The following is a 12,482-nucleotide window of genomic DNA, read 5'->3' as shown; positions in this document are numbered from 1 at the left end:
CCCTCCTGTCCGGGAAATTCTGCCACTTGGGAACGTGGGGTGCGCACTGATCGGTTTGATGTTACTGTTTCTTACAGCGTGTAATTCGTCAACCTTGAATTTCACTTTCAGCGCCGCTTCACTTCTCATCAGCTTGTCAGCCTGGTGTTTATCTCGAGTTATCTCACTTCATTCTTGTTTTTGTTAGAGTGATACCAAGGACAGACTTGTCCTAAACCGCCAAGATGGTCAACATTACGGAAAAGATCAAGGAGTAAGCTGCACCATCGACGATTCCCCGGTGCCCGAGTGATCGGGTTGATGGAGCCAGTCAAACTGACCATGAGATACAAGGATTGAGGAGGAGATGAGGAAGACCCAGAGTATGTCCACGCCCCTATGCGACCAATTTGAATAAAGAATCATGAATGCTAACATTATCTCACAGAGAACAAGGCAACTGGTATGCTTAACCTCCTGTTTTTCACCCGTACTTCACATTATGTGCTGACCTGGTGAAACCAAAGAATATCATTTGGGTCTCTTGAAGGGGTAAGTGAGTCTACACTAGTCTATCCTTGCGGTTTCCCCTTTACTAACCACCATTAATAGAAAGCTCGCTCGTCTCCGCGCCCAACTACTCGAGCCAGGACCGGGTTCAGGCGGCGGTCCCGGTGCCGGTTTCGACGTCAGCAAAAGTGGTGATGCTCGCATAGCACTGGTCGGCTTCCCCTCAGTCGGTAAATCGACATTCTTATCCAAGGTCACCAAGACCAAGTCCGAAGTCGCCTCATACGCTTTCACGACTCTCACGGCTATTCCCGGTGTGCTCGAATATGGCGGTGCCGAAATCCAGCTGCTCGATCTGCCCGGTATCATCGAGGGTGCCTCCGAAGGCAAGGGTAGAGGAAGACAGGTCATCTCGGCCGCCAAGACAAGCGACCTGATTCTTATGGTTCTGGACGCCACAAAACGTGCTGAGCAGAGGGCCCTCCTCGAGGCCGAATTGGAGGCTGTAGGCATCAGACTTAACCGGGAGCCACCGTACGTCGTTTACCCTTTCCGTTGAGTTTGTTATTTTTTTCCCCCGGCCCTTTCAAGCTAATTACTCTCACCAGAAACATCTACCTCAAACCCAAAAAGGCCGGCGGCATGAAGATCACCTTCCAGACACCCCCCAAGAACGGGCTGGACGAGAAGATGGTGATGAACATCCTGCGCGACTACAAGATCCTCAACTGCGAAGTTCTGGTGCGCGACGAGAACGTGACGGTCGACGACTTCATCGACGTGATCATGAAGGACCACCGCAAGTACATCAAGTGCCTGTACGTGTACAACAAGATCGACAGCGTGTCTCTGGACTTCCTCGACAAGCTCGCGCGCGAGCCTTTTACCTGTGTCATGAGCTGCGAGCTCGACCTGGGCATTCAGGACGTCATCGACCGCTGCTGGAAGGAGCTCAAGTTGATCCGCATCTACACCAAGCGCAAGGGCACCGACCCGGACTTTAGCGAGGCCCTCATCGTCAGGAGTAATAGCACCATCGAGGACGTGTGCGATCGCATCCACAGGACGCTCAAGGAGACGTTCAAGTACGCCCTGGTTTGGGGCGCCAGCGCGAGGCATATCCCCCAGAGGGTGGGGTTGGCTCATCCGGTGGCGGATGAGGATGTTGTGTATATAGTCAGCGGGTGGAAGGCTTAGTTGGTGTGTTGCGGTTTAGGCGAGACCAGCATGTCGGAAAATATCAAACGATTTCATCACACGTCCACACAACAAGCAGGCGGTCTCGAACGGAAGACGACGTTCGTGACTACTGTGTAAAATCCCGTCATATTGACTGCCTTGTCGTTATCATTCCATCATTCATAACAGACGCCCTCTGGGCGCATACATAACCCATGTCGTTGTTCTGCCCTCATTGCTAACCCATGATTCCCTTCCTCTCTGACGACTGTCATCAAACAACAGAAAAACACATGATCCTCGAAGCCATTTTGCCCAAACGCCCTACGTGCAATACGCAGTTAAAAAAAACAGATATACCCCTCCAGAATAGAGATCTCTGTGAACTCTCCTTCCTGATGACGAAAGCGCATTAGAACAAACCAGCCTCCACAAAGACATTGCTAGCCAAATGCAACCTCGCTAATGTCCGTCATAAGCCAACGCAGCTCTCACTCTCGCCGTTGGCTTGCTATGCTTAAAAGCGCCGTAAAAGATGTGTGAAAAGGCAGTCGAAAGGGAAATTGGTTGACGCAACAGGATGGCTGGCTCATAATCGTTTCGTTCAATCCTTCTTTACTCCGAAAAGGCCGGTGTTGGTGGTGCCTGTGGTGCCTGTGTTGCCGGTGGCCGTCGTGCCCTCGAGTTTCTTAGCTGACGCCTGGGCGAAGAGCGACTTCGGCTTGACCCTGTTGTTGGGGAGGAAGCAACGGGTTAGCATAACTGAACATGTAGTGACGAGAGCTTGATCGTTATCGCGGGGATGGTAGCTGGGGAACATACTTTCCAGCCTGCTTGCTGCGGAAGGCGCTGAGCTTGGCGGTGCAGGGGCTCATGATGTTGTCCGACGGGGATACGTACTTGGTGTGGCTTTGGACATGAACTGTATTAGCTAGACTGTACTAGTAATGGGAAGAAGAGGGTACTGGAAATGGGGAGGTGTCATACTCAATCTCCATCTTATTCTGCAAGACCTGGCGGTGGTACTCCAAGGTCTTCATCGAGTCCGACTTGTTGATGGCCGCTGACGTGTCGGTCGCCTTGTTATCTGCTGAGGGTGCGGCAAACAAGGTGGGCTTTTGTTCGGTTGTGATGTCCATGGGTTCGCCGGGGGTAGTAGTATCCATGGCCATGTTGGCGTCCTTGGGGAATAGGACGGTGTTGGAAGACATCTTGGTTGGAAGAGTGGTGCTGTTGGTTTTGGTGTTGGGGTGGGGGAAGGTGGGCGATGTACGCGAAACCGTGGTGGTTACGTGGGAGAATCCAAGAATGGGTATTGCGTTCCAATAATCTGAAATGGAAGTAAAGAGAGGGTCAAGTATCGAAGAGTTCTGGTTTAAGGCGGGGCGTAGAGGTTTTGGGAGTGAAGCGGATGCGACTTTCGAAGTGAATGTTGATGCGCGGGGCAAGTCCAAGATCGGCAAAACAGTGGGCGGTTTGATGGTGTCAAGGTCCGAAAAGCTTTGTCTGTTGGTATCCGAATGCGGTTTCTTTTGTAAATCGTAAAAAGAGAAGTGAAGAGTCCAATACACCTTATTTGACTAAGGAATTGCCATATGGAATGCTGGTATTAGTAGCCGTCGTGTCGGTGGTAAAATTTGTTGACAGACTGCCTGTTTGGGCGACGGCGACCGGGCAACGGGCTCGTTCATTCCACCTTGATTGACCCTCCCTTGCGGGACCCACAAGACATCATCACTGATCGCTCCCGCCCGACGCAGGAACGTGGCCCATGCGTCTGGACCTGCTGTGTTGTCATGCTCCTCAGAGAATTTTGGGATTTCATCAACAGAACATGGAAATGAAAGAATGGCAGTTAATTACATTTAAGGCCTCAGGCGAGTGTGCTACAGCCGCTACACTAGCAGTATGGGACCCGAGGCCCTGTGTTGAGTTTTCGACGATGTCACCTCCACCACAAAGCCAGCAACGACTCCATCATACTCCATCATACACACGCAAGGTTGTCAGAAAATGTATGGATAATATAACTCAGGTTTTTGTTGGAACGCTTTAACAATGGCTCAACGGGACTGCGCAACTCAAAGCTTGGAGTGCTTGATGTTCGACCCAAGCTCAGTACGCTTGGCGCCATACTTCTTCCTCAACTCCTCTGCCTTGGCCTTCTGGGCATTAATCTTGTCCGTCACGGCCTTACCGCGCTTGTTCTCGTTGCGACCCATCTGTTGCAGATGGACCTCATCCGGACCATCAGCCAGTCTCAGAGTTCTGATCTGAGCCCACATGTTGGCCAGGGGGGTATCCTGGCTAACACCCGCACCACCAAAGCTCTGGACAGCACGGTCAATGACAGTCAAAGCCGTCTGTGGAACAAGAACCTTGGCCTGGGCGATCTCTGTGAGCGCCGCCTTGGGGCCTTGCTCGTCCATCTTGATGGCGGCGTTGAGCACGACAAGGCGCGCGGCATCGATCTCAATTCGAGACTTGGCGACCCATTCCAGGATGACGCCGTGTTCCCGCAGCTGCTTTCCGAAGGGGGTCTTCTTGGGGTCGTTGATACGCATGAGCATCCACTCCAAGGCCCTCTCAGCGGCACCGATCGTGCGCATGGCGTGATGGATACGACCGGGACCCAGACGACCCTGGATGATCTCGAACCCTCGGCCCTCGCCAAGAACGAGGTTGGCTGCTGGCACGCGAACATTGTAGAAGGTGATGTGGCCGTGACCGTGAGGAGCATCGTCATACCCATAGACGGAAAGCATGCGCTCGATGGTGATGCCCTTGGTGTCGGAGGGAACCATGATGACGGACTGTTGCCTGTAGGGATCCTTGTTGTTGGGGTCGCTCTTGCCCATGACAATGTAGACCTTGCAGCGAGGGTCACCGGCGCCGCTTGACCACCACTTCTGGCCGTTAAGAACATAATGATCGCCGTCCTTGGTGATCTTCATCTCGATGTTCCGGGCGTCCGAAGAAGCCACCTGAGGCTCAGTCATCAAGAAGGCAGAGCGGATCTTGCCATCCATAAGCGGCTTCAGCCATTTGGCCTTTTGCTCCTCGTTTCCGTACTTGGCCAGAACCTCCATGTTGCCAGTGTCGGGGGCAGCGCAGTTGACGGCCTCGGATGCAACGCGGGACTTGCCCAACCACTCAGCCATCAAGCCATATTCAAGGTTGGTGAAGCCAGGGGATTCCTTATAATGTCCTTTGGGGAGGAACATGTTCCACAGGCCCAAGGACTTTGCCTTGGCCTTGAGATCCTCGAGGATCTGGGGGTGGGCCTCCCATCTCGCATCTCCAACGCCGATTTGGGCTTCGTAGACCGCATCGGCACTTGTGACAGGCTGGTGTTAGAAACAGAAACCGGATCCATGCAGATGATGCTTACGGGATGCAGTCCTCCTCCACGAAGCGAGCAACGACGTCCAGCGTCTTCTTGGCTCGCTCACTAACACGATCGCGAACCTACAAGCAGAGGAGGAACGTTCAGTAATTGAGGTCGGTGAGATGCAGCGTGGAGAGGAAACTTACAGCGATGGGAATCTGGGCAGACATGATGATGATTGGTAATGTCGATCAACAACAAATGAAGCAAAGAGGAGAGGTGGTGTGTGATGGAGGAGAAAGGATCATATATCAATCAGGACGGTCAGTATCAAAGAAGGATCATGGGAATGTCGTTCGATTATGGACGACGATTACTAAAGCTGGTCTTCTCTCCGGGGAGAGACGATCTACCCCGGATTAAGGAGCCAGCCCATCCATGCCGAGGCACAATGTCTCCGCCGACAAGTCATTGGAGTCGATTGTGCGGGCACTGCGGGGAAGACCCGCCAAGCATCTTGATCATCGAACCACAGCAGTGACAGTTCCGAGACTCCGGATCTCGCGAGAGAAGACCCCGGTGCCAGATTGCCAGGTTGAGTTGATCAATTGCTTTTATACCGTTGTCCGGCCAGATCCGAAGACTGGTAGCATTGTGCAAATTGATCCATACACATCATGAAGGTTATATCTCAGATGTCAATGTTGACGTCTTGTCATAACCTTGCACGCAAAATCTATGTGTCATTGAACCGACCACCAACTGTCGGTCTGTTCGAATGGTCAAGTATAGAGCTAGGAAAGACGGGAGAGATGTTTTTGCTCCACAACGAGAGCTTATCCTGGTGTCTTCATGCCCCAAGAGGAATGCATGGAATTGGATATGAGGAACTACTGTAGGGGTAACCACTCCCGTAACTCCACTGCCCTCTCAGCTCTAAGAGTGTACCTGTGTCATTCAGACCCGTCAACACCAAAACATTCTGCTGTTCCATGCTTGCTCGTGTTTCGAACTGTTTAAGCTTCTGTTTCCGAAACAGTGCCTTGCGGAGAAGCCGCATAGCTTTCCACTTCGAGGGTTGTCGGTATCACCTGGGTACTTTATATCCTAGGTCAAGATGTACGAAACTCGACTTCGTTGTCATCTACCCATTGCGTTCCACCTATGTGAGTAAGATCGCACAGCGCACCTTGGTGCCTAGCAACTGGTCACAACACCTACAAGAAGCATCAGTGATTACGTACCTATGTGCGTTGCGGTTGAGACTGAGGTCGTCATCGTATTCGCTACCACGGAGAGGTAGCCCAACGACAGCCACCTTGGAATAAAGCAGACAGCAAAAGTTGTCAACATCTTCATTCTAGGCTCCTGTGACATAAAGGTAGTATGGCTGGGTTTCTGAAAATGCAGCGTTCGAGTTGTCAGACAAGCCCCTTGTATGAGGGCCAACGTCATTGGGAGGCGTCATTCAGCGGGATAAACGGATCTTGGATCCATTTGGCGCCGCGAAGGTTGTTGGGGCTGGACCCAACGAGGGGATTCAAGGCCATGGCACCCCCCTGTTCCGCGTGTTGCCTCCACTGACAGCGGCGTTGCGCTAGCGATGCTACACCAATGAAAATCTCTTGCCTGGAAGAGAAACGTTGACAGATCGATAAACTGGAGAAAAGGGACCATGATGTTCAACGTCGGCCGTCATATCGTAATTCTGCCAGAAACGCCCAAGTTAGAGAGTTGTAAACAGAAATAGGCATCCACTTACACAGTAGAGATACTAACTCGGTTGCCCATGCTAGGTAGCCATTCGCCGTCCATCCACCACTGGAAGACTGGGAACCATGATGAAGTGGGAACCATGATGAAGTGCGAATCATAAGGAGGCACGGGAGGTCAGGCACCATAGAACGGGAACTGGAAAACATGGCATCAGGGCACAAGGGGTTTAGGCATCAGATAAAAGAGCTATCCATCTGATGGAAGGCTTCAGAGCTGGTGGTGTATCAATGGTGGATATCTCGTCTTCGTTTCTGGAAATGTGTCAATATTTGTTTGCTGCATGGAAGATTCCATGGCAATTTTCCATTTTGCATGAAAAAGGAAGAAAGCTGCTTGGAGACGGGAATCAGGTGTTGCCCGTCTCGACTTTGATGTTCGTCACTGCCCCGCGCAGCCAATCAGCCGCGTGATCCATGCGCACCTTAGACTAATAGTCCGGACGCTTAATGTCGATCCGTTCCTTTAGGCCCATTCCAGCAATGATTACGCTGCTCTAGCGGCGCACCCCGTCATCCGTCAGGGGCTAGGCCGTCCGTCCTCCTGGGAATCTTTCCATTATCTTTTGAACATTTCCACTGTCGGTGCGACAGCATTCGACAGGACAGGAACCAGACCAGACAACCCCTCCTCGAGGTATGTTTAACCCCCACCATCCAATGCCATCCTGCGACATGTTCAGGCGCAGCAGGCTTTTTGAGCCTTCTTTGAGGCTTGGTTTCGTCGACGCGCGGGCTCGATAGCCGACATCTTTTTCCAAGCAACATTGGGTCCCAGGGCATGCCCTCACGCAAGTCGAATGTGCAAATATGATCTAACAAGTACCTCTACGTACAGTCCGACGACGCAGTCCAGGAGGAGTCCAGAACCCCGAACCTAGGAGAGCGGGGACCCCATAGATATCCGATACCGTACCCTTTACCTTATCTCTCGACCTTCCATCTTAATTTTCGCATCCCGCTTCCCCAGACTTTCCCGTCGGTCTGTCCGTGCCCTTGACGTCGTCATAAGCCTGCCCTCGTCCGAACAGTCCACACCCATACGCAACACCGAGCGACCGAACACCGAGAACGACGAGACGAAACCCATCTTCCAATTCGCGCGTACCTTGGCGTACCCAGCTTCCCGATAGGAACTTCAGCAGACCTTGAACAGGGCTGTAACAGCTTCGACCATCACTGCCCGTTAGGGCTCTCGCGAGCTTCCGACACTCGATTCTCATAACGCCCGACGCCCAATTATCGTCCCCTTGAATTGCTCTGGTTTCCAGATCATGAAACAGAACGATTTGAGAAAGCACCACCTATCCTGACTGCCTGATTTTGCCCAACCGCTCAGCTTCGATCATCTAACCTTCGAGTCGTCCAGGATCTGTTATGGAGAAACTCAAGGGCACCAAAACCACCTCTTTGGTGCCCAAAAAGTTTCGAAGTGTACGTGAGAAAAATGGGACTCATAGTAGAAACAAATCTACAGAACCAGGCCCAAAGGTCCGTTGCCGTTCTTTCTATTCTCGCCGCTTTCCGTCTTCACCATCTGACTTTGCACAGAGCCGGCCCTTGGGTGACATGACATGGCTTTCCTTTTTAAGGCCCGAGTCTGCCAAGCAGGCACTACGAGAAAAAGAAGAGGTGGAAAAGGAGGCTGCAAAGGTATGTGTGGATCTGTTGGGGCTGCTTCAAGGCAGGTTGCTGATGTGACTACTATCCATTATAGATTGCCGAAATCACCAAGCAGTTGGAAGAACTCAACTACACCGAGATCTCAGAACAAGGGGTCCGATTCTCACTTAACTCCAAATTTGCCAATGGCGATCTCAACAAAGCGATCGAGCTCATACGACTCCAACAGAAGGCTGTTGCTGGGATCATACAACCGTACAACCCCAATATTAGCATGCAAGGCGCAGAAAACCGGGGGAATGTCACCTGCTACCTTGACGCCTTGTTGTTCGCCATGTTCGCTAAGCTTTCAGCCTTTGAATGCATGTTGAAGAACGATCCGGCAGATGAAAACCAGCGAAGGCTCGCAGCACTACTTAGGTTATGGGTCAACATGCTCAGGAGTGGGATGTTGATACACACAGACATGGTACGTGGCAATGGCCTTGGATTCGACTCCCTGGACTAACGGTGTTTCTCCAGACCCAGCTCATTCAGGAATCTTTGGCGGCCTGTGGATGGGAGGAGGCCCAGGATCTCGAACAACAAGACACGTCGGAAGCATTCGCTTTCATCACCGAGACCTTGCAATTACCGCTCCTCGCTCTCCAAGTCGACCTCTTTCATCAAGGCAAAAAGGACGAAGACGACCATAAAGTCGTCCACGAGCGATTACTCAACCTCGCCGTTCCCCCAGATCCTGATGGGAAAGGTATCAAGTTGGAGGACTGCCTTGAAGAGTATTTCAACAACAAGGTTGACGTTTTCCGGGATAGTGTGGAGGAAAAGAAGGGGGATGACGAAAAGGGCCCTCTCCCGCGCGAAACTGTCCGGCTCATAAGCGAGGATGAGGATGGTCAAGCGAGCGACCAAGGCGACAACAGCCCGCATCTGCAACGAAGATGGACAACACAAGATTCGACGACACGCACTCCAGTCTCAATGCTCGATGTCACTTCTGCGAGACCCGAGCTACCAGCAGCACCCCGACACCGGTCTACTAGTATTATACAGCGTATCGTGGTGGAGGACAGGAAGCCCCCATTGGATGCAGAGAACGAAACTCTGCTCCAGAAGGCCAAAAGAACGAGTTCAACCGTGGTCAAGGCCGTGACGATACCTGCCTGGCAGTTCTTCAGGTTAATCCGTGAGTGTGACCCCCTGAATGGAAGTCCCATGGAATTGGATTGGTCAACTGATAAGCTTAATCTAGCATGGCATGCAACTGCTTCTAACGGTGAGCCAAGTAACGATGTTGAGGTTGCACGCCATTTTAACCAGCGGCCGGTGGTCGGCATCTGCTTGAAGCGGTATACCATGACAGAAACCGGCTTCCCGATTCGACAGAATACTCTTATTGACATCCCTGACTCCATGCGCCTGCCACACTTCATGATGCCAGATGATGATGAAAAGCAGTCCAACGGGTTAAGCCAAGAGTACAAGCTTGTACTGCAGTCGGTCGTCTGCCACCGTGGGGACTCTCTTCACAGCGGACACTATGTGTCATTTGCTCGCGTGGCACCGAAACTTCTCACTGACAATCGCCGATATGAACATGACCCGCCGCCGGATTACGAGGAGGCACAATGGGTCAAGTTCGACGACTTGGATTTGGACAACCGAGTGTCTTACGTCGACGACATTAGAGACTCTCTTAGACAAGAGATGCCCTACTTGCTCTTTTACCAGATCGTCCCGATGGTGGACGTCACCACAGCCTCTAGTGATGGGTCTGTTGGCGAGCCACCCTCCTACAACGAGTCGACCACCGTAATTACCGGTGTACCAGGGACGCCAAGCATGGAGCCCCTTCCGGAACGGCCGGGCGGGATGTCAAGGTCGATTAGTGATTACTTTGACTCCGCGTCAACCCTTGTACACAACGGTGGCGGTCCCAACATTCGCTTTAGTACAGAGCTTGAACGGCCCGCACGTCTCAGTCTTGACGACGATCCGTATGGAACAGGGAGCGCAGGGCATTTGAGGGCAGGGAGATCCAGACGCGGCAGCCTTGCCGTCTCGGATACCACGGCAACAACAGCCATCACTCCTAGTGATGTAGGCGCACCATCAATGCTGCCTACTACACCACAGGAGGAGAGTACCGCAACGAGACTCGGCCGGGCAGCAGCGAAGTTCAAGAGCAAATCCCGACCCGTCAGCCAGGCCGGCGAGACCCGCATTAGCCTTACCATGTCGCGATGGGGCCTGGCGCGGCCCAGTAGGGACACGCTCAACAAGGATGCCGCCAACGGTGCTGGTAACTCATCGGAAGGGGGCAGTGATGAGCAGCAACCGGATGCCAAGGAGGTTGAGGATGCGAGTGATAAGGACCAGAAGGAGAAGAATAAGGATAAGGAGAAGGAGAAGGAAGGCCATCACCACCTACACCACTATCGGAAGTCTAAGAAGGACAAGGGTAGGGATAAGGAGGACACGAAAGAGAAGGGCAAGGATAAGGAAGGCAAGAAGGAGAAGGGAGACAAGTCGGGCAAGAATAAGGAGACAGGGAAAGATGGCGTTCCTGATCGGGAATGCGCGGTCATGTGAGGAGCTCTCAGCACACAATTGGGAGTTTACATTCGGTTAATGGTTTTCTTGTTTTTCTCTGGGCGGTAGGGAATGGACGGACAGGGTGGGGCGGTGCATTCTCTTGGGCTGGTTGGGTCTGGTTGTATAAAGCTTTTCCACGTCGAGAGTTGAGGCTGCTCTTCGTTACATCATGGCATGGCGTTGGTGTATCAGCTGCTTGTTTCTTCCGTTCTATCTTTTCTACCTGTTGTGGAGATCATGTTCTCAGTTTCTCTTGATTCTTCCAATGCATATACAGGAGTGAAGAAGGAAAACGAAAAACGAGAGCATATGGTAGATCTTGCACAGTTATGCTGAGAAGCAACACTTGTTCTTTGCCCCTGTTTGTGTTTGTGTGAGATACATGATCGTAATAAGTATCGTGTTGGCCCATCTTGTCCTGTCCTCCTAGCACTGGAGAGTGCAAAGCGAAAGATAGCTTATTTCGACATAATCTACCGAGGGTCTTTGGAGTAATCACATCGTTCATAATGTCACCATTGATTACTTGTCAACAAGAAAACGGTGCCTCCAACCGAGCTTTACGTTCCGTATTAACTTTCATTTGACAATGTACGCCTCAGTTTTCAACCAACACCTTTCCAAAGCCTATTACCAACCCGAACTACCCACGAAACCCCGCAAAGATAAAAAAAGAAAAAGTCAAAATCAGACCAAAAAGACAAATAAAGACTTTATTGACTCTGCATTGTATGTTTTCCACAACGGAGAGAAAAAAGTCAAAAGAGGCAAAAAAATTGCAAAAAGAATGCGGTTGCCAGGAATCGAACCTGGGTCCTCTCGGATCGTTGTATGATCGAATCGAACCACAACGAGAAGTACTGACCACTATACTACAACCGCGCTTTGTTGAGGTTGCACGCCATAAGATTGATTTATGTAGACAAAGAAATTGTGGTTGGTGTTATTGTCATATAGGTAATCACCAAAATGATGCAGCAGAAGGGGTGGGAATTGGTTGGTGATTTGAGGTTGATGCCAAGTGTGTCGTTTATGTAATACACATCGAAGGTAAGTGATTAACCCATATATATATATGTCTTTGCCCTGGGTTTATTTGCTAAAGAAATTGAGCAGGCGTTTGGTTGTCGTGCTGTTTAGTATGTCGGCAACTGATCGCATCGCGAAGGTAGGTTGTACTTGGGGATTCTGGTCCGGTTTGGTGGCGAGACCCTTCCTCGATTCCAAGTATTTGATTCCTACCGATGTATCCGGTCCCTTAGGTTGTTCTTGACCATACAGATAAGACAAAAGTGTAGTTGTTTCCAAAATCTTGCTTTGGGTTTTACAACAGTTCATGTTGACATTGCTACGTACAACTTTGTATGTGCAATACCACAATGAAGGAAATGCATCGATTACAACAAGTATGCTTCAACCGCAACCGCTTCTCGACATGAAAAACATGTCCCGCTCTTTCATCACACCTCATATCGTATGTAAACCTTCTTCATATT

The 12,482-nt window shown here is 51.2% G+C and overlaps 4 protein-coding genes and 1 non-coding gene across 5 annotated transcripts; 2 read left to right on the top strand and 3 right to left on the bottom strand.

Annotated features, from left to right (window-relative positions):
- The first annotated feature begins 33 nt into the window (after positions 1-33).
- B0H65DRAFT_457196 (P-loop containing nucleoside triphosphate hydrolase protein) lies at positions 34-1,768 on the top strand. Its single transcript, XM_062826341.1, has 6 exons — positions 34-253; positions 334-362; positions 428-442; positions 507-531; positions 592-1,023; positions 1,098-1,768. The coding sequence occupies exons 1-6, from the start codon at positions 225-227 to the stop codon at positions 1,684-1,686; spliced, it is 1,119 nt and encodes a 372-aa protein (XP_062684513.1). The 5' UTR covers positions 34-224; the 3' UTR covers positions 1,687-1,768.
- A 504-nt stretch (positions 1,769-2,272) lies between these two features.
- On the bottom strand, positions 2,273-2,879 carry B0H65DRAFT_546275 (Spo12 family-domain-containing protein; the record flags this gene model as incomplete). Its single annotated transcript, XM_062829438.1, has 3 exons — positions 2,273-2,396; positions 2,491-2,577; positions 2,656-2,879. The coding sequence occupies 3 exons, from the start codon at positions 2,877-2,879 to the stop codon at positions 2,273-2,275; spliced, it is 435 nt and encodes a 144-aa protein (XP_062684512.1).
- An 857-nt stretch (positions 2,880-3,736) lies between these two features.
- On the bottom strand, positions 3,737-5,315 carry B0H65DRAFT_110985 (acyl-CoA dehydrogenase/oxidase). Its single transcript, XM_062820576.1, has 3 exons — positions 5,203-5,315; positions 5,060-5,136; positions 3,737-5,004 (listed from the first exon to the last, which is right to left on the bottom strand). Exons 1-3 carry the CDS (start codon positions 5,224-5,226, stop codon positions 3,750-3,752), a joined length of 1,356 nt encoding a protein of 451 aa, XP_062684511.1. The 5' UTR covers positions 5,227-5,315; the 3' UTR covers positions 3,737-3,749.
- A 2,533-nt stretch (positions 5,316-7,848) lies between these two features.
- B0H65DRAFT_110943 (ubiquitin carboxyl-terminal hydrolase-domain-containing protein) lies at positions 7,849-11,102 on the top strand. The gene is made up of 5 exons (XM_062820575.1): positions 7,849-8,259; positions 8,320-8,421; positions 8,486-8,860; positions 8,914-9,577; positions 9,644-11,102. Exons 1-5 carry the CDS (start codon positions 8,146-8,148, stop codon positions 10,981-10,983), a joined length of 2,595 nt encoding a protein of 864 aa, XP_062684510.1. The 5' UTR covers positions 7,849-8,145; the 3' UTR covers positions 10,984-11,102.
- A 672-nt stretch (positions 11,103-11,774) lies between these two features.
- Positions 11,775-11,868, bottom strand: B0H65DRAFT_t92. The gene has a single exon. It is a non-coding gene; the product is annotated as a tRNA-His (tRNA).
- Positions 11,869-12,482: the final 614 nt, after the last annotated feature.

The sequence above is a fragment of the Neurospora tetraspora genome (assembly GCF_033439725.1).
Source record: "Neurospora tetraspora strain CBS 560.94 chromosome Unknown B0H65scaffold_2, whole genome shotgun sequence".
Lineage (NCBI taxonomy): Eukaryota > Fungi > Ascomycota > Sordariomycetes > Sordariales > Sordariaceae > Neurospora > Neurospora tetraspora.
Note: the sequence above shows the minus strand (reverse complement) of the source record. Positions and strands in the feature narration are given on the sequence as shown.